Below are 21563 nucleotides of genomic sequence, written 5' to 3'. Positions count from 1 at the left end.
TGGCTCTCTGCGCCTTGAGACCCAATCTCCGATTATTGCCACGCAAGGGATATTTGGAACGTACAGAGTTAAAGCCTGGATATGGTTAGATCGAAAGCTCCCACCCCCTTGCTCCGCTTCGCTGTCTACAAAAAAGCCAGCTACAGCAATCCTCAATATCCCGGCACGGAGTTGTTAGCCACATCCAAAGCTCCCAGTCTTCAATATTCAATCTATGGTAATACTTCTGACGGGCGGCACGTGCAAGACTTCCAAACACGTTGCGCGCTTGCAGGATGCGAAGATTCCCTTTCTCTTAGCCTCCCGTAGAGCTGAGGCCGCAGCTCCGGCCGCAATGCCGGCGACAAAGTATGACTGGCTTGACTGCTCAAGTCACGAGAATCCATTCCAGCACGTATTTCCTAATGGTGCGAGCATTCCGTTGTCTCTCTCATTGCTCCTGGGTTGCAGGATACTGCACCTTCAATGAACGCTTTCCTCGATCTTGCAGTCGAGAAGCATGGTGTAAAGCGATTCGTTCTCCCGTCTGGTAGCTCACTGACGAAGGATAGGTATTACACGGGGCAAGTGTGGCAGCACCTGGAGGACGTCGGCGTTGATCATACTGTGCTCCTAGCTGCATGGTTCACAGGTACATTTCTTCCTTGACGCTCCACACCTGAAGGAAATGTATCATATTTATCAACGGCCTTGTAGAGAGTTTCTCGAAATTTTCGCATCGGATCACCATTAAAAATGAGAGTAAGATCTACACCGCTTAGGAAGATGGCAAGGTTCCATTCGTCAGCGCCACGGATATTGCGACTGTCGCCTTCCATGCGCTCACAGATACGAACCCGCACAATACCGACTATAGGATCCCCAGTCCTGAGCTATTGACCTACGATGAGGTATATTCCCAACCTTTTGGCTCATTAAGTGACGTTATCGCAAACTCTGACAATGTCCATGCAGATTGCGGCCAAAATCAGCAGCGGGTTGGGACGCAAAGTCGTGCATGTCAAGCGCTCTGAGCAAGAGAGGGTACACAAATTCATGAGCATGCACATGCCGGAACAGTTCGCGAGGTTCATGACCTCCCTCGAAGTCTCGAGTGCAAATGGAACGGAGGATAGGATGAATGATGTCGTAGAGAATATGACGGGACGGCCTCCGCAGGGCATGTGTCAAACATGGACAGGGTGAAGACGTGGGGCAAAAAGCTGAGACGGGGCTTTTGCATGGAAGAGGAAGTCACGAAACTCAGAGCCTACATGTAGCACATGTGGGAAGCTTGAATATGAGACTGATCACGCAAGGCTTATGAGTAGCTGATCGAGGCCTCAAACCCGCCGTACTGACATGCTGTTACAGAAAATCGGCGTCCTTTGTAGCAGAGCAGAACTAGAAAGATCATGACGATCTGGAAACAAGACTCGAAAAGTCTCATGTGGAACTAGTCTGTATGCGACATGACCTACAAGCAAATACGTCGCTGTCTCGGGACAACAAACCCATTTTGAGTAGATTGTCCGGCCTTATTATTGGGTAGGTCCTTGATGATATAAGGCTCTGTTGCACGGCTTGGCTTCACTCACAGGGACATGGCTCCACAATTGAAAACCCTGGTAGATCTTGCCAGCAAGGTCTGGCAGTCGAACGTGCAAATCATGAGCTTCATCGTCAATCTACAAATGTCCAGTCCTTCTCCAGAGCTGCGTTACAAATGGTCAGGAACCGATAAGATTCGAGGATGCAATGGGACGGGTCATCCCAATTCTTCCCGAATATAACTGGGGGGCAGTAGATCTCTTTCCTCTAATATGCTGACACATTACTCATGTTTTCTTTCGCAGAAGCTAGAGGCCATCATCACGGCCCAATTCGATAACGAACCTGGATACAGAAAGATTTGTGCCGGCGAGTATAATCTCTTTGATACGCCGGACAGCTCACAAGTCATTTCTCGGGCCGAGAGCGAAGTACTAACACCTAAACTGAGCATTACAATGGCGATCATCGTCGGGCAGTTCCACTCAGGGGAATCTAACCGCTGCCCGCGGCCTCGTTGCAAATCTGATAAATTCACCAGCAATGAGTCAGCAGACAAGATTTGGTATGCCTTACAAGACTCCTGCATTCTGCTTAGACCAAAGCTTTGTAAATTGATTGCACTGCCATAGCCGCATCTGCAGGGCCTATTTTGACCTTGCTCAAAGACTCTACCACTTCCGTTATAAGGTCGTTATGCGTTGTAAATCATTCGCATCACTCATGGACACGGTGTTCTATGCAGGTTATGCCGGTCGAGTCACTCGTGGAGAACTGTGAGCATCTCGAATCTGTACGAAGAGCATGAACGACGTCGTTGAATCCAAGTTGTTGTAAGTTCTTCGGCTGCAGTTGAAAAGTAGAGGGATTGAATTGGCGCCGAATGGTGAAGCCAAACATGCGATGCTGGCGAAATATGTGCCTGCGGATTGTGTTCCAGACTGCCACTTCGCTGTTAACTTCTCAACCTAATTCCAGCCCCAAGTTATGCTAACAGTTCACTGACCCTCTCATCCGACTATCTGGAACCCTACATACAAGATACCTTTACTGTAGTCTTCGTTGGAAGATTTAAGGGACGTCTTTTCACCATACAGGTTCTTCGAGTAGGTTGCCCACAGTTGGTGCCTCTTTTATTATCGCACGATTCACCGAGGCCATTGTTCAAGGTAGACAACGCGGTATTTGATTCAAGGGCGACTCGGTGTGATTAGCAATATCAACCACTGAAAGAGGCCATGCTCGTCGCAAGACAAGCACTATTCAAGGCCCCTCCTTTCAACCTCAAAGAAGCAGACAAGGCCCCTTTTTAGGCAGTCAAAGGTCTTGGTTGCACGGACAAAGCGAACAGGTTTTGACATGTCGCCAACATCAGCCCTCTTGTTCCCCTAATAACAAAGAAAGACGAACGGTATCCCCCTGATAAACCCTTGATCGGTCGCCTGAGATTTTTGACTCACTGCGCCCTCTGGTGGAGCAACGCTAGAGTATCATGTCGTCCTTCATCCTACCTCGTCCAGCGCCTTCGTTGCCGGTCAACGAACCCGCCCAGCTCTCCCCCATGCACTCCCCTAGCGACCCTTCCAAAACATTCTCAACCATAATCAGCCACTTGAATTTCGCGCACGACAGTTCATGCCTGAAGCTGGACGTGCCAAAGCCTCCATCTGATCGCCCGGTCTCCAATCAAAGTTGCGATGTACAGATGTTTCTGGGCGATACACCGCGCCTAGCGAGTCCACGCACCTCGGTGTATTTGAAAGAGGGTTCCAAGACAAATTCCACCATCATGAGCCATTGTAAGCTTCCGCCCTCTGTCCCGACCTCTTGCAAGCCCACGCCGAGAGTTTCGCACCTCGAGATCCCCTCAGCTGCCCCCAAGCCTGTACCAAGGCCCAAATCTGCACGGCAACCACCTTCCAAAGCCCCCGTGAGACCCGAATACACGACCCAACCGTCCGCGCAAACCCGCTACGTCGACATGCTCTTGGGTCTAGATACCATACCCCGCTCCCACAACCTGTTCGCCTCGTTCAGCACCTGGATCCTCCTCGCCGGCTTCATCGTCGTCCCGGGCACCTTCGTCAGCGTCGAGGATAACAAGAGGCTGCAGAAGGACGCCAAGGATAGCAGGGTGGACCATGCGGTGCTGGATACGGTCAAGCACGCTTCTCTGATCTGGGTCGCCGGTTTCTGCTGTCTCGTCGGTGGGGCGGGCATGGTGTGGCTTTGGTGGCGGTGGAGGAGGAATTATGTTTGGTTGATCAATAAGATCTTTTTGTAAGTGCCTCGTCTTTCCTTTGAAATACGCTTTCTCGAGACAGACTCACTGAGCTAACGTTGTGACGATAGGGTCGGGCTCCTCAATTCGACCGCTGGGCTGATCTCGACGCTCATCAACGTCTACTCGCAGCAGGGCGGTAGGTTCTCGATCACGGCCAAGATCACGGTAGGCGCTACCGCGTCGTGTACCGTGGTCACGGCCCTCTTGTACTTTCTCTACAATTTCTGGGCATTGCAGAGTGTGAGGAATAAGCATCAGAAAGAGTTGGAGCTCGAGTCGGGGCAAAGGGTGGGCAAAGTCATATAAACGGCCGGACAGTGCTGCGCATAGGTAGGGAATTGATAGCTGGACGATGGATCGGCCGAGAGCCCATGTTGTGCTTTTTTGAAAGTTGTGGATAGCGTATGGGTTTGCGCTCAAGTGGATATAAATTTGCATCTACAGGCAGCTGATGGATACTTCAGGGTATTTGAGGCAGAATAGTCCACTTCACCAAAACCCCAGGGATCCACGCAAGTTCCTGAGAGGTTCTGCAATCTACCGCCTAAGTTCTATCATCCGACCTCAGCGAGATCGGAGTGACAAGCCCGTGTACGCTTACATCTGGGACTTCAAAGACGCCGAGCAACGGCGCACAAAAATGATAATATACGAAAGAGAACAAGATTTCAGATACTCCTTATCTTCAAGTGTAACATTCCCCACACTACTGCATCTGACAGTGGCAGCGATTCTAGGATTTCGCCTGCAAAGTCGCTGCCGCGATAGAGACCTGAGCAATCGCTTTTGTAAGAATACTAGACCATCTCCGACCTTTCGAATTTCTCAGGTAACAAACTGCATTGCGTCACCGGTTCGCTGATAACCTTACATTCCATCGTGGGTCCTTGGCATACATCCGGTCTCGCGAGGTAGGATACCGAAGGTGGGGTGTGAGATGTGGTAGGCTACGAGGAGTCCGATTCGAAGAGTGAGAAAAGTTCGAAAGTGTCGATGATGGCCCAGATGCTGGGCGGGAAGAGGCATCGCATCGATCTCTGTGGTGGACGACGCCATGGAGGATGTCACTCAGCGGCTGTCAGCTTCGACAGGCTTTCCTTCTTAATGTTTGCAAGTCTGCAGGGAGAAGTAGTTTCTTGTCTTGTGGATTTGTACACTATCCTAAATCTAAAAGATTTTTCTTTCGAATGGCGGACTCATCAGTGAAGTATGGAAGGTAGGATCTCTAGAAAAATCTACTACTCGGCTGCGGTGCAGATTCAGTACGCGATTGATGATGGGTGGTAATTATACTCAATACTCGTTGGGACATCTCTAATCTAGAAACCCATGATCCAACACTGAACATGTACTCAATCACGGATTTATGACTTGAATATGTAAGGTTGGCACCGGTCATTGTTGTCATCCACCGCTTCGTAGCTCCAGGAGCAGGTGAACCAACCAACACCTCCATCGCTCTTGCCGAGTTTTTTCCCTGTTTTCCTTCCTTGTAGGTTTACTACCATTGCATGAGAGAGCGATCCCCGCTCGCTTTGAATACTTCGCCTATCGATCATTGCGGCACTGGGTCGTTAGCGACAACGCCCCCTTGGTTGGCTTCCAGGTGGGCACGCGGATGAAATTCCAAGTACTGGCGGGTAGGGTCAACGTCTTCACGCCAGGTACTTGGACCCAAGTTCTTTTCCAAGTGTTTGTCGGCTCTCAAGATAGAAATAGCCTTTTGCCGGCAATGTAAGGGTTGCTGTTCTCCAACAAGCATCGGACCTTTATAATGAAATTCCAAGATGACCCGTAAAAATCCGTTGAGTGTACGGAGCTGGCCCAAGATCTTCTCAAGACGTGGCTTGGTGTTGAAAGGATGGTAGTATTCCGTACAGAGAAACACCAATCGGCACGTCTGTCGCAGGACAGTGGAGCCACCGAATTTGAGAATTGGATCAGTGGTGTCTCCCCAACATCGACCATTCATTGAGGATCCCATAACTATCTCAATATCGACGTTCTGAATCAAGGCAGCAATAGGCTCCTGGAGATTGATTGCGGGTCTGTACTTCGTGAAATCCTCGATGAGATGACAGACGCGACGTTTGTAAAGGAAGTTGATGCCTTCTTCGTGTAATTTCCTCGAGGTTCGAAGTATCTTGAGGTTGCCAGATGAGATGACGTCGTCGTAAACCATGTCGCGGAGCTCGCGAGGTATGGTGTAGAGGTAGCATGGCTTCGAGGGATCGTACGTGTAGGACGGAAGGGGGAAGACGTCAAAAGGGTCATCCATAGCCGCAGAGAGCTCCGTGAATGCCATGGCAAGATGTTCGGAATTCAGGAGGTGAGCGGTGTGTGGCATATTTTCCATGGGCTCCATGCCGATCACAGCTCTGTCGGTCAAGAAAGTACGGTCCGCGTGAGGTTGCGCTGACTTGATCGCGAGTTCTTGGAAGACTTTGTGAGAGGCGGATTCTGTGTCCTGCTTGATGATGTCAAGCTTGGCGAGTTCTGGAATGACTGATGAAGCCATTGGAAGATGAAGTGAGAAGGATGGTCTCAAATGGAGTTGTATTGGAATATGGTGTGAAGTTGTTTGTTATTAGAAGAAGAAGCATGGGTTTAAAGCTTACTACAAGTACCTAAATGGTAGTTATCTAGCCCTACCACAAGGCTGGGAGCATATTCCAACAAGTTGAGGTCGGCAATAGGATTTGACAAATATTGGTGCAAGCACCACAGACAGCTTGGCTGTTGATTGCTTGACTGATACTGACTGCGTTGTCTTGGTTAAAGAGGAGAGCGAGCGCAGTGGTGGGAATGCAAAGGGCAAGCGACGACCCTGAGTTGGGTTGCCTTGAAACGCGGTCACATTCCTCCACAGAGAAGCTCAAATCCAGATGAACTTGGTCACGAACTGATGCATAGCGCAAGGTGTTAACGAGATGCAATCCCGAGTTCAAAGATGGTCTTGCTCTACGTTAAAAAAACAAGGTAGAGATTCTTGTGGTGTCTCATTTCTCAATGTCAACACAGATTGGTACTTTGCTATTCATTCGCTAGTGTGGCATGATAGCATCCCGGAATTGATTTGCCAGGCGACATGGTTTTGGGCGCTGGCTAATGCATAGTATTCTACAGGGTACCTGGACAGCTTCCTCGCACTTCCCTACCGATAATGGCTCCTCTCTCGTTCGCCCGTCTACGCACCGATTTTCGACAACCGGAGCTTAGCAGTAAACTCAAAGCATCCAACATCTGATCGCAGAATCGTTCCTTCTCGCACTCCTGCCTGACACACTAATGGTGGACTCCGCCGGCAATCTCTCGTCCCTTGCGTGGATGGAACTCAAGGTACTGAGCGTTGGGGAATGGGTTCATAGAAGGTTGTGCCCTGGCGCACGTAGACGTTTGGTAGCAAGCACTGGGACAGGTTTCTGTTTTCCACTCAGGAGACCCAAGAGCTGACGGCAGCGAGGCTGCGACAGATTGAAGGATCTGCGTGTGACGACGCTCCACCACAGTTCTATTCCGTCTATCCATGGGGTGAAGGGTGTGGGAGAAGTGGATCCTCAATGTGAGAAGCTTGAAAGTGCTGAGGAACTCAATGAAATTGAAGTGAGCAATTGACCTGTCGAGAGCGAATGACCATGAGTCTTCCCAGACTAGAATAATGTGGCAGTCACCGGAACCTTGGACAGAATGTACGAAGCCACGATTGGCTAGGGGACGCCAGGTGGTTAAAGGGGAGATGAGGAGATTGAAGTTCTGTATTTTGTTGTTCGAAGGTATCCTTATTTGGCTTAGAGATTTGGGTTGGTGTTTAATGCTGGCAAGCTCGAAACGTAGTCGACAAATCCCTTGTTTGTAGAGAAGGCCATTCGCCTCGTCGTGCAACTGCCGAGAAACCCGGAGTATCTCGATCTGGCCAGACGTGATAAGATAGCCGTAAATGATGTTACGTAACTCCCCGGCAAGAGTAAGGAAGCCGCACGACTTGGGCAGCTCGCCAACACTGCTGAGGACGGCTCTACTTCCGGAGGTCACAGCATGCGTAGACGACGTGGATAGAGTGGAAGAGCTCGTGTCGTATTGAGATTGTAGCCCGCTGATCAAGCTTGTAACAGAAGTCTCTGTCGTGAATTCTTGTGGGTTTGTAGAGGCCAAGGGTTGGAAAGAGCTGCTGTAAGCCATGTTGATGATGGATCCGAGGCCAGAGTGGAGTACGTCCCGCTGATGAAGACTGAAACGTTCCTGACGGTGCCGATCACGTTGAGGTCTGTGGGTGACGAGATTTGGTCGGAGTGTTGTGGCAGGGTCGTCTCACGAGGGCGCATTGCCTTGAGTTGATGCACGGAGTAAGGATGTAGTCAAGTCAGAAAGCTTTTCAAGAGTGAACGGGTGTGCAGGATAGAGAAAAAGAAAAGGTCACACGTTTCTTGCGAACAAAGAAGTAGGAGACTCGCGGCACATCTTCGGGACGGCAACATGCAGAGAAAAGTACTTTGTATCCGTTTCGGGTCCTGGCCAGGGATGACCGAGGCGACAGTATGAAGATTAGATATCCGTTCATGTAACCTCCTCTTGAGAACATTCATAGTTCTCGTTGAAAAGAGGCAGGTTTAGCATAGCCATCAAGGTCATCCTGACAGTGAGGTGGAATTGAAAAAGGGACTCCTGATCAAACAGTGACCGTGTCAGTATATCCATCGGCTAACCACCGTCCAACGTACCCACTACCCATAGTAGATATGGAGATTGACTTCTTCCACTGATGGCCGTGGTTCAATAACCCTGGCTATCCTGCTCTCGCCGAGCTGTGGTGAGGCATCATTCATTCACTCTGCGGTGCGCGTGTTATGAAGAGTCGATGCACTTGTACCCGCGCCACACTTTTCTCCTGATCTAACCTTTTATGGCAGGTGTGCATCTTTAGTCTCTTGGCGGCGTCTATTGGATGAGGCTGTGAGGCTGTGCCTGCAAAGCGACGTCAATTCGTCCGTGCCTCGTCATACATAGAGCCTCGTCCAACATGCATCGTTCTTCTTTATTTAAAAATCTGGACTGTCGCGAAGCGCTCTTCGATCCGGCAGATGGAATGAGAATCCCACCATGGAGGCCGTCGCCGCCGCAGCCAGCATCGCAGGCATCATCACAGTGGTCGGGCAAAGCATCGACGGCCTAATCAAGTTTAGCGAATTTTTCTCCGATATATCATCAGCGTCCAAGACTATCAGTCGTCTTTTGAACGACATCAACTCGCTAATTCAAGTACTAGAAAACATCGGCGATGTGCTTGAACGGGCACAGGCGCGGCGAAGGGGTCAAAACTTCGCTTCTCTGGACATCAAGCTTGAGGATTGCGCCAAAGATGTGCAGATCTGGTTGGCGACCGCGAGGCTGCTGCGCCCTGGCTCCGATAGCGGAGGGAAGGCTTGGTTGAGGAAGTTCCGGTTGGCTGTGAATAATACTGCTATCCAGACGATAAGGGAGGAGATTGGGAGGCACAGGCAGACTCTATGTCTCAGTCTTGCTGTCTTTGGGAGGTGCGCAAGTTGCTCGCTCTCTCAGGTCCGCATAGGTCTTTGAGTATTGACAGTAAATTCAGGACTATAGACATCGATACATCTAACCAGGTTCATCAGATTGGCGGCCGATTCGATGAAGCTCTTTCAACCTCGCTGTCTATTCATGGTGCTCATGTAGAAGCGCTCAGACGGATCGAGCATTATTCGATGACTAGTATGCATAGCTCTGCACACAGCATTAGAAGCATGGACAGTATCCGCACGGAGCTGACAAGGCTCGAAGCCATGATCACCAGCACCAGTGTTGCGAGCCTGTCAGAGGTTGAGACTGGCAATAATCATACAAGGCGAGGCTCCAGTTGTACTGAAAATCGATCTTCCGCCGTCGAAGAAGGAGGAAATCGTGGTCCAAATTTGTTAAATTCTGGGCCATCGCCCGAACTTAGTGGTGAGATCTCCATTGCCAGAGACTCAGCCACGGCACACGCTCCACGACGAACTTCCTCGACTGGAAGTCGAAAACATTCTTCTTCCAGTAGCCAATCAAAAGGGAAAAGGGAAACGTCTGTAGAGTATGGTATTCAACCTGATTACCACATACCTTCCGCGGAATATCGCTCGTTTTTGGATGAACCCGACGATACTAACAATCAGTATATGAAAAATCCCTCGGAAGAGGGGAATAAAAGTAGCTTCTTATATGCAGAGTTTGCCAAAACTTCTCAGACTCGCCAGCCTGAGAGCTCAGAGAATGAGGTTGATCACGGTGCCATTCACCGTATACTACGGCAGTCTTTAGCGAGCATATACCCTCCTGAGGTGGTGGAGTATGTATCACTCTGGCAAGTCACTACTCTTTGTGAAGATCACATACATCTACTCGATAAAAGACCAAGCATTCAGATGTCGGCAACTGGAAAGGTCAAAGAAATACCTTACGTAGACGATGGTACTTCAGCTTCCGCACAACCATCTATGATCAGTTTAAGGGATCGGCTGATAGAGCTACGAAACGCTATCAAGCTCTCCAGGGAGCATTGTATCCAAGCTGGCCACTCGCTATCAGAGCTGGACAAGTTGCTTTCCCCACCGGGTAGCGGCAGCTTCGCGTCCGCCGACCAGCCACCACCGAAATTAGAGAATAACAGCGGAGACGACAGTTCCAGTATTTACTCCGAAGACTTTCACTCATCAGCCGAGTAAATCGATCTTGCAAGTAAACAGATCTTACTACCTTAGTACACGCAGCGACTCATCTGCAAGCATCCGAAAATATGAGTTTCCTAGCACCGCCTTCGAGCATGGTTCAGGCTCTGTTCCCATCACATCAAGAGAGCCTAGAGATACTTAAATAATCATTTCAGCAGCTCCGGACGATTATGGGAGAATCCCGGAGCTTGGAGGGAAAATATTTGGCGCAGTAGGCCGTTTGGTCCCTCCTCGAAGCTCGATAATATTATGGGCTAGACTCTGATCTGGTAAGTCGAATCTTTCTTGCTTGACAGATGAACAAGCCGAGACTCAGTGCCATTCAATTAATCAAGGCAAACCTTCCTGACCCTGACTCAGCTTGCAAGAATCATCCTCACGCCAAAGCCACCGTCATGCTCAACCCCTTCGCGGATGGTACACCAGACAAAAGCGTCCCTCCTCGTCACATCCTTTCTCCCCTCCTCCCAAGGTCATCGCCAACCTCTCATCCAACGCATTGTACAATGGGGCCATACAATCCAAGTCCCCTCCCAGCCTCATCCTCAAATGCCCTATCTTCACCTCCACGGTTCTGAACGCCGTCAAACGGCCCAACGCATCTTTGAAACGCCCTGCAGTCATAACAAGCCCCAACAAGAAACTCGCGTCCAAGACAAGCTCAATTACCACCACGCAACGTTTTCCTGGGAAAGCAGGGTCCAGCCTCGCAATATAATTGATTAGCATCGTTGCACTTCCGGCGAACTTGGCTTTCTCATAACCGAGCGAAAAAGCTGTGCTGACGTCGAGGTTAATGGTGATGTCTTGCAGCAGCGTGATGGCTGGTATGTTTTTGATTTCTTCGTGCAGAGGAGGCGAGCCGGCGGTGAAAGCGTTGAGATGAAAATGACCGTGTCTGTAGAGCACTCTCTTCGCCTCTTCGTAAGTCGACTTTGAGACATTCAGAATCGCTAGGCGGGTATGCTGACGCAGTGGAAGATACGGAAGGATTTCTCCGTTGCGAGGGTTCTCGACTAAAAATGTTGTTGTTGTTAAAAGGTCTTTGTAGATCTGGTCGCGCAATTCTTGCGGTAGCAATAAGAGAGCTGATCTGGGCTCTGATATTTGATCCGTTCCGGCGGGAGCCATTGTGGAGTTTGGAGGCGGTTACGGAAGATTGTGGATCTTGAGGGAACGAAAACCGCTGATGGAAGGAGACAGAAGTAGGCCGTTACTCTGAGTCAACACATATATTCAACACAAGCGACCGAGATATTCAATCCTCTAGCAGATCATCACCCGTGAGAGCACTTACACCACCGCCATCATCTTTGTCACCCAGCGTACCGGTCTCCCAATCACACCTCTGTCACAACATAACTTCCATAATGACGAACACACCAAACCCTCCACTTCGCCTTCTCGTCCTCCCTCACAAACTCCGCAACCACATCTAGGGCAACACTTCAACACCAACACACCTCGTCGAGCCACCTCAACCCTGGCTCTACCTCAACGCCCGCGATCGCCGCAAATCTCCCACACAACAAGCCATACCCTCCCATCCCTCCATCCTCCATGTCTCCAAAATACTCCACGAAAAGGCACACCAGATCCTCCCTAACCATAGCATCCCCATCTTCGACCTTTCCCCAACAGCTGACCGTGCGTCTACTCCACCCTCCGCCGCATTCCCTTCCTTCCCAACAAACACGCACGCGCCACCTTCGTCGCGCCGGCTTCGAAACCATCAACACCTCAGCGATCCGCCCCAGCCCTCCAATCCATCCCGCCACCGTCCCGCCTTCTCCTGCTTCTCCACCACCCTTCCCCACCCCACCGCTGCACGCCGACATCCGGCTCCAACGTCCTTCCTCGACGAGCATGTGCGGGGGCAAGGTGTCAGGGTTCAAAACTGTGCTTTGAGGGTGGCGGTGGTGGAAAGATCGTTCGGTCGAGTCGGGGGGGGGGGGACGAGGGATGGTCGTCGACGTCTGAGATGGTGGATGTGGACGCGTAGTCGGTGGTGATGTTGCGTTGGGAGCCGGGGCCGGAGGGAATTTTGACAAGGGAAAGTGGGAGGGGACGTGCGTATCATCCGCGTGCGGGATGCTGGCTTCGGGGTGAGGATGCCGATGGTGCCGCGAATACGGATTGGGTTGGTTAGATCCTCCAGCCTTTTTTCCCTTTTCGCTTCCATTCCCTTGCGAAAGTCCACCCGGCGGACCGGTGAGCGTCAGGAGGGGTAAGTAAGTAAGTAAGTAAGTAAGTAAGTAAAGCGGCCACCCTTCCTCCAACGGGAGTAACATTCACATAACGATGAACCAAATGTCAAGAGGCTAGAACACAGATTGTCGGAGAAAGGTACATAGATATCTCCAGACAGAACGGCCTCCAAGAAGGAAAGAAGCCTCGTGCATCATCGTTCAAGACCCGGTGTCGAACGCTCAGGGAGTTGGAAGGCGACGAAGCAATGGTTCTGTTTGGCTGATACCTTTCCTTTCAGGGTTACTCATGACCCACTCACTATCCTTGGATTTTGACAAGGGGGGGGGGTTGTTTTATCGGTAGGGTGTTTTGCAATGAATGGGATCTTGACAGCCCAACGTGATGGCAGGGATGTTAAGCACTGCTATGGCATCGTTGTGCTGATATAGATGGACGGGGAACTCCCTCTACGCATCTAGTTTCAAGACGCGAAGACGATAGTACCACCCTCCTCCCCTTCCTCACAAACATCCCGCATCCATCCACGCCCTCACATCCATCCCCCACCCCTCCCTTCCTCCCAGCCCCAACCCCAACCCCCACACCACAACCCCCCTCACCACCCCCCCCGCCTCATCCCCAACAACACGCACAAGTCTCCTCGCCAAGACCCCACCCAAACCCCCCCATTTCCGCTTCGCGCCCTCGGAAGCCGATTTCACAACACGGCGCCGCCCGTACGCCGCCGCGCCCCAGAAGCCTAGCAGGAGGAGGGGGAGCAGGAAGGCTGCGAGGGCAAGAGGGTCCGGCGGTGGTGGTGTGGGAGACGGAGCGGGGTAGGGGGGCGGGGGTGGGGATGTGCGGGTGGTGCGTTGAGGGGGGATGCTCGGTTCGATTTGGAATGGGGGACGGGGGCGGGTGTGGGGGATGATGATGGGGGTGGGAGGAGGTGGTGATGGGGGTTGTGGTTGTGGGTGGGGGATTGTGCGCACGGGATGGCGCGATGTTGTGGTGGTGGTAGGAGGAGGAGCGTAAAGGTGTCGCGTGGGGGTGGGAAGGGTGACGTTGGCGTATACTGCTAGAATGTTGGAGGATGTTTGGTTGAGTTTGTATTTTTTACGGGAGCGACAGTAGGGGACCAGGGATGCTGTGTTGAGGATTACTTTGACCTCTGTTTTTACATAAGTCTTTTTGCGGAGTTGAAGGTTGCCGTCGAGGAGTAACAGGATGCCGTTGTCGGGGTGAGGGGCACTGGGGGAGATGGGGAGGTGGTGAGTGCGTTGGTGTCGGTTTTCGGGATACCTCTCGGCGAGATCGCGGCCATCGAAGGAAGTAAGCTTCTGGTGTCAGTTGGGAGTTGTAAAAGGTAGCTGCGAAGACTTGTGGGCTGGAATGCTAACGATGAGTACGGTTGCCTTTCCCTCTGCTCGATTGGTGGAGAGAACTACGATGGGATGATTGAAGCAGCCGTCTTCGATGTCTACACCTGCGAGAAGGCGTTCCTCAATGTCGTCTTTCTTTGGTAGCCAAAGGATGCAACCGGCCCGGATACCATGGTGTTGATGGGTCGTGCTCTGCGGGTAGCGTGCCTCTAAAGGTGACGGGCCTGAGGACAGGCGTGTTCGAGGCATTATGTCGTCCAGATGAAGATGGTTGAACAAAAGATGATACCATGTTCGCGGCCCCACCTTTCTGCCTTATAAGGCTATCAAGAAGGCTTACTCAACTTCAACCGTTCATGCAATCGAATCAAATGGGACATGTAAGCAACCGTTTAACGCCGTAAACCCCGTTCTCATATCTCTCCTCAACAAGCGTCACACGACTTGAACCAAGCTTCCCGAGCCCAACCCGTGTTGGAGCTGTGTCGGATCGGATATCTTCAACAAGTTTGGTGAGTTGCGGTCCAATCTGGGGCGAAGACTGAGACGATGGCGTAGGCTTGAAATTTCAACGCTGGAAGGTGGAATATGTTTATTTCCTTTTCGAGGAGCAGCGATTCCTCGCTGTCCCTGTCCGTGGTATTTCCCTCCCCGGCTCCTAGATCGAGATTCTCAACCACATGCCAGCAGCGATTGAACTTGACGTACTCATTTCGGGCAAAAGCTAGGGATTTCTCATTCGAAAGCGATTCCGACTCGCGCTTCACTGAGTCTATACCCCTTCACCCAACTGCCATCCCCAAGCCCCCGCCGTACTCACTATACCAAACAGACCTACAGATCATCGTCCCACCCTATCTCCTACTTGCCCAAGGGCCCCTCCCAATAAGTCCCCAACTCCTCATCAAACGGAAGAACATGCTCCATCATCTTCCTCAATTTCCACCTCGAACGCGCAACTTTCACCAAGGCAGTCCTGAAACCCTTCAACTCACCAATTGCATCTTTAAGCGCTTTTACCTCTCCCATCTCGCCCAATAGGAAGTCCGTCTCGGAGACAAACCGAAACTGGACTTCACAAGATCTGCAAGTAAGGGTGCTATTTTGCTGGGCGAAATGCTTGACAAGATCTGTTGCGTCTTGGCTGTGTAGGGATGAGAATATAATATCGAAGTCAAGGTCGATGATGATATTCTGAAGATCGGCCGTGCTGAGAAGACTGTGTCGCAGAGCAGCGATTGCTTGAGGAACATTGAAGAAGAACGTGCCGCATTTGTACAAGATGAGCTTGGCTTCTTCATGAACGGATTTGGACACCAGAAGAATTGCAAGGCCACCGAAATGGCGCTCTTGGAGACCCTGAAAGTGCGGTGTTTTTCTGATGAAGGGGAAAACCCAGAGCTTGGAGGAATCAGGTAGGCAGTGGTTGTATGTTGCGGAGAGGTGTGAATCGTAGACTCGGTCTCGAAGCTCTTGTGGTAGGGATAGGAAGGGGAAGGTTGATGTAGGTATTGTGGCTGATTCTTTCCTAGCCTGGATGAAATTCTCGTCGAGGATGTTGCAAGAAAGTGGATTCATCATGATGTTGAATCAGCAAAAACTGAGGTGTTGAGGGTGGCAAGTGTTGACACCCTCGATTTGGGGAGTGACTAACCACACTGTGGCACGGCATCAGCGTGTGAAAGGCATATGAGGCGGCAGCAGGTGTTATAGTGAATGACGGTAAGAAAGGGAACGACTTCGATGTGATCGGTGGCGGATAGAGGCGAAGCCGTGGCAAGAGCTTTCCCAACTGCTGTTTCGCCAATTTCAACTCGAATCATGGCCTTGAGCCGCGGATTGGGCCGAAGTCCACCTTGGCGAAGGTCGATACACGATTCAGCCTTCGAATATTTGCTTTGCTCTGGTATCACGCGGCTTTTTCACTGTCGATCCGTGGAGAGTGGTGCATACCGTAGCCATCTTTGTATTCTGGGCCCGACGCCGTTCCATCAGACTCTCCGTCTCTTTCCCTCAGCTGTCCTCTCCTTCTCCATCACCATCTCCTTCCCCATCCTCCACCCCCTCCATCTTAACATCCTCCTCCTCCCCATCACCCTCCCCTTCCTCCGTCTTTGTACTCCCCCTCCTCTCCCTAACCACCACCCCATCCGCCTCGCCATCCCCCTTGAAGCTCAGAAACCGCCAATCCTCAATCTCCTCGGTAACACACCTCAGACGATCCCTCACACTCTCCACCGCAAAACTTCCCAACAACAGCCTCAGCGGCGGAAAACTACAATGCCCCAACTGCCACACCAGTTCCGCTGCCTTGACTGCACTCGTAGGTTGCCGCTCTCCGAGCCATTGTACCATTCTTTTCGCGTGCCCGGCAGGGGATGTAGACGAGGCGTAAGGGGCGGAGGCGGGTTTGATGAAGAAATGACCGAAGGTGGGGAGCGGGGAGGTCTTTTCGAGGGGTGAGAGCGGTTCGTCGTCGCGGACGTGCCCGGGTTCGACGAGCGTGGCGCGGATGTTGAAGGCGTCAGTTTCGTAGAGCATAGACTCTATCAATCCTTCCACAGCATACTTGGTAGCACAAAACGGTCCTAATCCCGGAACCCCAAGGGAACCACTCGTGCTACTGAAGATCAGATACCGCCCTCCACATCCGCCTTCGCTATCGGCATCGGTCCGTTCGCGGAAGTAAGGGAGGGAGAGCTGGATTATATTGAGTGTACCCCAGAAGTTCGTCTCGAACTGGTTCCTGATCTCATAGTCATCCTGGTCTTCGCAAGCACCAATGACACCATAGCCGGAGCAATTCGCTATGATGTCCATTCTTCCCCAATGTTCCAGGCTCTTTTTAAAGACAGCGTCGACGGTTGAGCGGATGCGGACATCGCAGAGGAGGGGTAGGAATGGTGATGGGTCCAAAGACGCATTCGTCGAGGAGGTATTGGGCGAGGCAGGAGGGAGCGAGTGCATATTGGAGAGCGTGTCTGTCAAACTACGTCCAACTGCTGTGACAAGGTCGCTGTGGGCGAGGGCGGCTTTGACGACGGAGCGACCCATATGGCCTGTGGCGCCGAAGACCTGAGGATCAGCTTTTTAGTAGGCGTTGGAATACGCAGTAAGTGCATTAGGACCGCCATGGTAGACTCACGACCCATACTCGCTGCTTCGCGGGGTTTTGAGGACCCGGTGGGTCACAGCTCAAGGGGAGTTGAAGCTTTGAGTTGAAGGACGCAGAGGAGGGTGAGTCCAATGCCGCCTCGAGTTCAATGTCCATATCGTTGTACTGTCGACTGCCCTGCCCAAGGGCAATGAGACTTGTTATTTGGACATGGTTGTTGAAGAAGTCAGAATTCCAAGATCTCCGCCAAGGAAAGGCCGCAGAAGGATTCGCGCTAGCAAGCCAACGATGGGAGTCTTTTGTCCACTTTCAACTTCTTAATGGATCAAATATTCAGATGCGTGAATTTGGAGAAGAAGCTGAGCCAAATCTCTTGTTGAATATTTGTACAGGCTATCTAATATCTATTCCATTGTGCCATTCCAGACCTTTGACAGGCTATGCCCACATGAAACATCCGAAATGTTTATGTATGAGAAGCCAACATTCGGCAACCTTAGGCACAAGCCAATAGCCAACAACCCATCCCACCCACCTTTGACTATAACTAAACAATGTTATCCCTAGGTGAATGTGGTGGTATCTCAGAAGTCCCCAGCACCTCGCTCATGACAGTACTCGTAAAATCCGAGATGTATACAATGAAAATAGTGGAATCGGTGCGCGTGCGACTCTGCTGGCCTGCGTTTCGTGGATGTCGTAGCAAAACTTTTTCAGGAGCTGTAGATTAGATGTGTTCAGGGTTCGTTAAAGGACGGTGCGTTTTATCGTTCGTAGACTCTCGTGAGGTTTTGTCGATCATGTAGAAGTTGGTGTTAGAACGCTGACAACATTGCTCCCACTCGACTTGCGAGATGTATGAGGGCCTTCAATGGAGCTGGCATGCGTACTCGGCTGTGAGCCACTCTGTGGAGACTGTGCGGCGCCAGTCGAAAGGGGTGGTGTGGGGCCGACAGAGGTGTCGATAGTTGGAGGTGGAATACGGCCATCTGCCATCTGTGGAGGACATGGAGCGCAATAAATGAGCTTTTCGATGGCCGCAATTTGTTTGCCATATGAAAATCGCTTGAGGAGAGCTAGTTGGGCTTTGGTCAGCTCGACGAAGTCATCCCATTCGGAGCCTTTGAGAACTTTCAAAAGCTTTTCTGCTCGGCTGTCAGCATTGTCTCCAAAGAAAGCATGAAGGATGCTTACGGATCACGTAGTTGCCATATTGATCCGTGATCAATATCTGAAGAGGACTTTGACCCTTGTCGTTGACCGCAGTCATAGTAGCAACGATTCGCTGCCTTTCCTCCTTCGAGCCAGATTGTATGCTATCCTCCACGACATTGCTGGCAAACTTGTGCTTTGAGAAATTGACCAGCTGGGAAGTCACGAGAGCAATGGTCCTCCCTCGATCTTCCTCTCGGCCATGCTCAATGATGTGTTGCATTACGTAATTGCCGTACTGGTCGACGATTAGTGACGCAGCTGAGGCGTGGACTTCTTGGAGCACTGCCGTGCGAGTGTGCTCCTCGCAGTACTCGAGCATGCGCTGTATGACCCGGCAGCCATACTGGTGGGTCGCCAATTCTTGAACGTGGCCAGTGAAGGAGTTGATGATGAATTGGATATGCTCAGCGGGTATCCTCTCGAAAGCTTTTTGAACCACATGATTTCCATTTTGATCTTTGACACATTTGAGGACGTTGTGCTGAAGTTCCCCGATCAGCTGCGCTTGTTGGTCGGTCAGGATGTGTTCCAGAGCCTGCGAAGTTTAGTGAAAAGCGAATATCAAGCCATTTGGTGGGACCGACCTTCTGCACTACACGGCAACCGTACATTTGGCAGGACAGCACCACAACATGACTTTTCATCTGGTTGGCCAAGCCCCTTTTCTGTGACTGATTACCGTGCTCAAAGAACTTCTGTATCACATAGTTACCGAAAACATCCGTCATCAGCTGCACCGTGTTCGTCATCAGCTCTCGGTAGACCTGGTCTTTTTCATCGCTGTTGGCTGTCTCAAGCTCTCGTTGAATGAAACGAGCACCATACTGATCGCCGCTGAATTCCACGATATGATGGTAGATGTCCTATGGCCAATTAGCAGGTGCGCTTCTTCATCCTCAGGTACAAACCCACCTTTAGTTCATTGATGCGTTTGTTGGGCTTGTTCATGGTATCTTTGAATTCTCTCATCAACTGACTTTGGTCAACGTCATGGTCTCTTGCAGGTCCCCTAGGAACGTTTGGCGCTGTCAAAAGATTGGGTGCAGGAGGCACTGGGTAGTAAGAGTGGAGTTGATTCAGTGGCAAGCCGTTCCGAGGGTAGAATTCGTACGGAGTCACGTGTTGGTACTGATTTCGGAATTGCGCAAAGTTCGGCGGAGGAACCATGTAGCCCTGTTGCTCTTGCTGTAAACCACGCAGCCTGCGATCCAGCACGGCAGTCGAGACATTGTTGTTGTAACCACCGCGTGCAGGGCCGCGCTGTTGATATGGAGGGGGCGTTCCGCCATTTGAGTAGAAGGGGCTGTGGTGGTGACTATGGCGTGCATCGCTGTTGCTCGGCGAGTGCGAGTATCGCGTGGCTAAAGCCACGGCTCGATGGTTGTTAGATTGAGACATCAAGGAACCCGACCCACTGCCAGCGGTAGAGAATTGATCTTGATGGCCTTGATACCCGCCATCATCTCTGCTATTCCAGACATCGTTGCTGCTGGGCACGAAGTCTTGGGGAAATCCACTCATGACTTGAAGCGAATTCCCATTTAATGCTTCTCTCTGCGCAGCAAACCCGGGCTGCTGGTTTTCCTGCCCCACATTGAGCTTGTCAAAGTCCCCCATGAGATGGTTGAGCTGTGTCGGGCTCAACTGGGCTGCGTACTTCTGTTTGGAGGGGCCTGTGGGGATCAAATATGGTGGAGCTTGAGCTGAAAGGTTGGGGCGATGCGGAGCAGTTGACGTGTTGGATGCGTTGTTTCGCAAATACTGATTGTTTGTTATGTCACCACGGGCGCGCGTTGAGTTCATTGCGTACTCAGCGTCACCGCGTGATGGTGGTATACTGCCGCTGCGGGATGCCGCGCTACTGTTATACCCAGACAAATGGGTATTGTTGTTATTGTTGAATGAAGGTCGAGCAGGCTGCATGCTAAAACCAGCATCAGTTCCCTCAAAAGCTATCTTCCTTTGCACGTATCTGTTTTCCTCGTCGCTATTGTGTCTTGATGTGCGGCTAATGTCGCTTGAATCGAATGCACCAGAAGCTACAAAACTGCCTGAAGTCGGGTCAAGGAAGCTCTTCTGCGAGGATCTGCTGGAGATCGTGGTAGACGGCGGTTGTATGGAAAAGTACGAGGAATTGACCGAGTTCGGTTCTGGAAACGCCTGAGGAATCAGGTGATTGCTGTGTTGGCGACTGATGGGAGAGGTATTCGAATGATTGGTATGCACACGCGAGAGGCCAGGCGAAGTGTCATCCACAGATTTCCATGACCCGTGGCGGGCGTTGAAGCTGTCTGATTCGGAAGAGGGTAGCAGGGACTTGGACCCAGTCACTGCTTCAGAGGTGCCAGATGCGAGAAGCTCATCTTCTCGAACATATCAGTACGAGTCCAAAGGCAGCATAAGAACCATTTGACTGACTTGGCGCTCGACCATTATCTTGTAGCCCACCCTTCATTCCACTTCCAATAGCATTGCCCGACGACCAGATGTCGCCAGTCCAAGCGCTAGCCCCATTTCCAAACCCAGACCCGAATGCTTTGTTGGCCGATCGTGGCTGCTCGTTATTGGATGTACCGGTTCCCAACCCAAATGGCCCAACCCGATTATTCCGGGTCTGCTGCAAAAAGCGTCAGCTTTGAAGATCTGTCGCAGAACTTGATCGCAATGTGCATGACCTACCGTTGAGGTCATTGTTCAGCTTTCGATCAGGCTGATTGTGGTATATGCGAGACCAGTCCGAGGAAGGTGCGAAGGAACAGTCCTTTTCTTTTCGCAGAGGCAGTGTTCATGCATTCATTACAGACAGCCACTTTATACAAGACCGCTCAGTATATGTGAAGGTAAAGTATTACTGCAGCAGAGGGAAGTATTAGTCTTCTGCGAAGTTTGGGAAGCTTGTCTCGATCTGGCGGGGGGAAGGACAAGACTTACACAGGAGATGCTCGGTCTAAGAAGGGTGGTGAATAGTTCCATATACAAGATTGGTGAAGAAGGGAGAAGAACTGGAATGGATCCAAAGGATTAATATAAAGAAGATAAGAAGAAGAAGAAGTAAGGTGTCGGGGGACCCCTTCGTCGGAAGTGCAATTGGATGTCTTCGAATCAGCAGGCAGCCGACCATTAAT

General features: G+C 51.2%; 9 protein-coding genes across 9 annotated transcripts; 3 read left to right on the top strand and 6 right to left on the bottom strand.

Moving 5' to 3' along the window:
- Window positions 1–465: 465 nt before the first annotated feature.
- On the top strand, window positions 466–1185 carry HO133_000114 (uncharacterized protein; the record flags this gene model as incomplete). The annotated part of the gene is made up of 3 exons (XM_037291054.1): window positions 466–631; window positions 766–890; window positions 955–1185. The coding sequence occupies 3 exons, from the start codon at window positions 466–468 to the stop codon at window positions 1183–1185; spliced, it is 522 nt and encodes a 173-aa protein (XP_037152489.1).
- A 2134-nt stretch (window positions 1186–3319) lies between these two features.
- On the top strand, window positions 3320–4120 carry HO133_000113 (uncharacterized protein; the record flags this gene model as incomplete). Its single annotated transcript, XM_037291053.1, has 2 exons — window positions 3320–3810; window positions 3883–4120. The coding sequence occupies 2 exons, from the start codon at window positions 3320–3322 to the stop codon at window positions 4118–4120; spliced, it is 729 nt and encodes a 242-aa protein (XP_037152488.1).
- Window positions 4121–5369: 1249 nt separating this feature from the next.
- Window positions 5370–6332, bottom strand: HO133_000112 (uncharacterized protein; the record flags this gene model as incomplete). The annotated part of the gene is made up of 1 exon (XM_037291052.1): window positions 5370–6332. One exon carries the CDS (start codon window positions 6330–6332, stop codon window positions 5370–5372), a length of 963 nt encoding a protein of 320 aa, XP_037152487.1.
- A 767-nt stretch (window positions 6333–7099) lies between these two features.
- Window positions 7100–7993, bottom strand: HO133_000111 (uncharacterized protein; the record flags this gene model as incomplete). Its single annotated transcript, XM_037291051.1, has 1 exon — window positions 7100–7993. One exon carries the CDS (start codon window positions 7991–7993, stop codon window positions 7100–7102), a length of 894 nt encoding a protein of 297 aa, XP_037152486.1.
- A 918-nt stretch (window positions 7994–8911) lies between these two features.
- On the top strand, window positions 8912–10530 carry HO133_000110 (uncharacterized protein; the record flags this gene model as incomplete). Its single annotated transcript, XM_037291050.1, has 2 exons — window positions 8912–9345; window positions 9408–10530. 2 exons carry the CDS (start codon window positions 8912–8914, stop codon window positions 10528–10530), a joined length of 1557 nt encoding a protein of 518 aa, XP_037152485.1.
- A 405-nt stretch (window positions 10531–10935) lies between these two features.
- HO133_000109 (uncharacterized protein) lies at window positions 10936–11667 on the bottom strand (the record flags this gene model as incomplete). The annotated part of the gene is given in 2 exon segments (XM_037291049.1): window positions 10936–11489; window positions 11508–11667. The coding sequence occupies 2 exon segments, from the start codon at window positions 11665–11667 to the stop codon at window positions 10936–10938; spliced, it is 714 nt and encodes a 237-aa protein (XP_037152484.1).
- A 2941-nt stretch (window positions 11668–14608) lies between these two features.
- HO133_000108 (uncharacterized protein) lies at window positions 14609–15689 on the bottom strand (the record flags this gene model as incomplete). The annotated part of the gene is made up of 2 exons (XM_037291048.1): window positions 14609–14880; window positions 15104–15689. 2 exons carry the CDS (start codon window positions 15687–15689, stop codon window positions 14609–14611), a joined length of 858 nt encoding a protein of 285 aa, XP_037152483.1.
- Window positions 15690–16121: 432 nt separating this feature from the next.
- On the bottom strand, window positions 16122–17379 carry HO133_000107 (uncharacterized protein; the record flags this gene model as incomplete). Its single annotated transcript, XM_037291047.1, has 2 exons — window positions 16122–17183; window positions 17254–17379. 2 exons carry the CDS (start codon window positions 17377–17379, stop codon window positions 16122–16124), a joined length of 1188 nt encoding a protein of 395 aa, XP_037152482.1.
- Window positions 17380–18021: 642 nt separating this feature from the next.
- HO133_000106 (uncharacterized protein) lies at window positions 18022–21129 on the bottom strand (the record flags this gene model as incomplete). The annotated part of the gene is made up of 6 exons (XM_037291046.1): window positions 18022–18368; window positions 18418–18973; window positions 19023–19301; window positions 19351–20801; window positions 20857–21052; window positions 21118–21129. The coding sequence occupies 6 exons, from the start codon at window positions 21127–21129 to the stop codon at window positions 18022–18024; spliced, it is 2841 nt and encodes a 946-aa protein (XP_037152481.1).
- Between the last annotated feature and the right edge of the window lie 434 nt (window positions 21130–21563).

The sequence above is a fragment of the Letharia lupina genome, assembly GCF_014066315.1.
Source record: "Letharia lupina isolate WasteWater1 chromosome Unknown contig_10, whole genome shotgun sequence".
NCBI lineage: Eukaryota > Fungi > Ascomycota > Lecanoromycetes > Lecanorales > Parmeliaceae > Letharia > Letharia lupina.
Note: the sequence above shows the minus strand (reverse complement) of the source record. Positions and strands in the feature narration are given on the sequence as shown.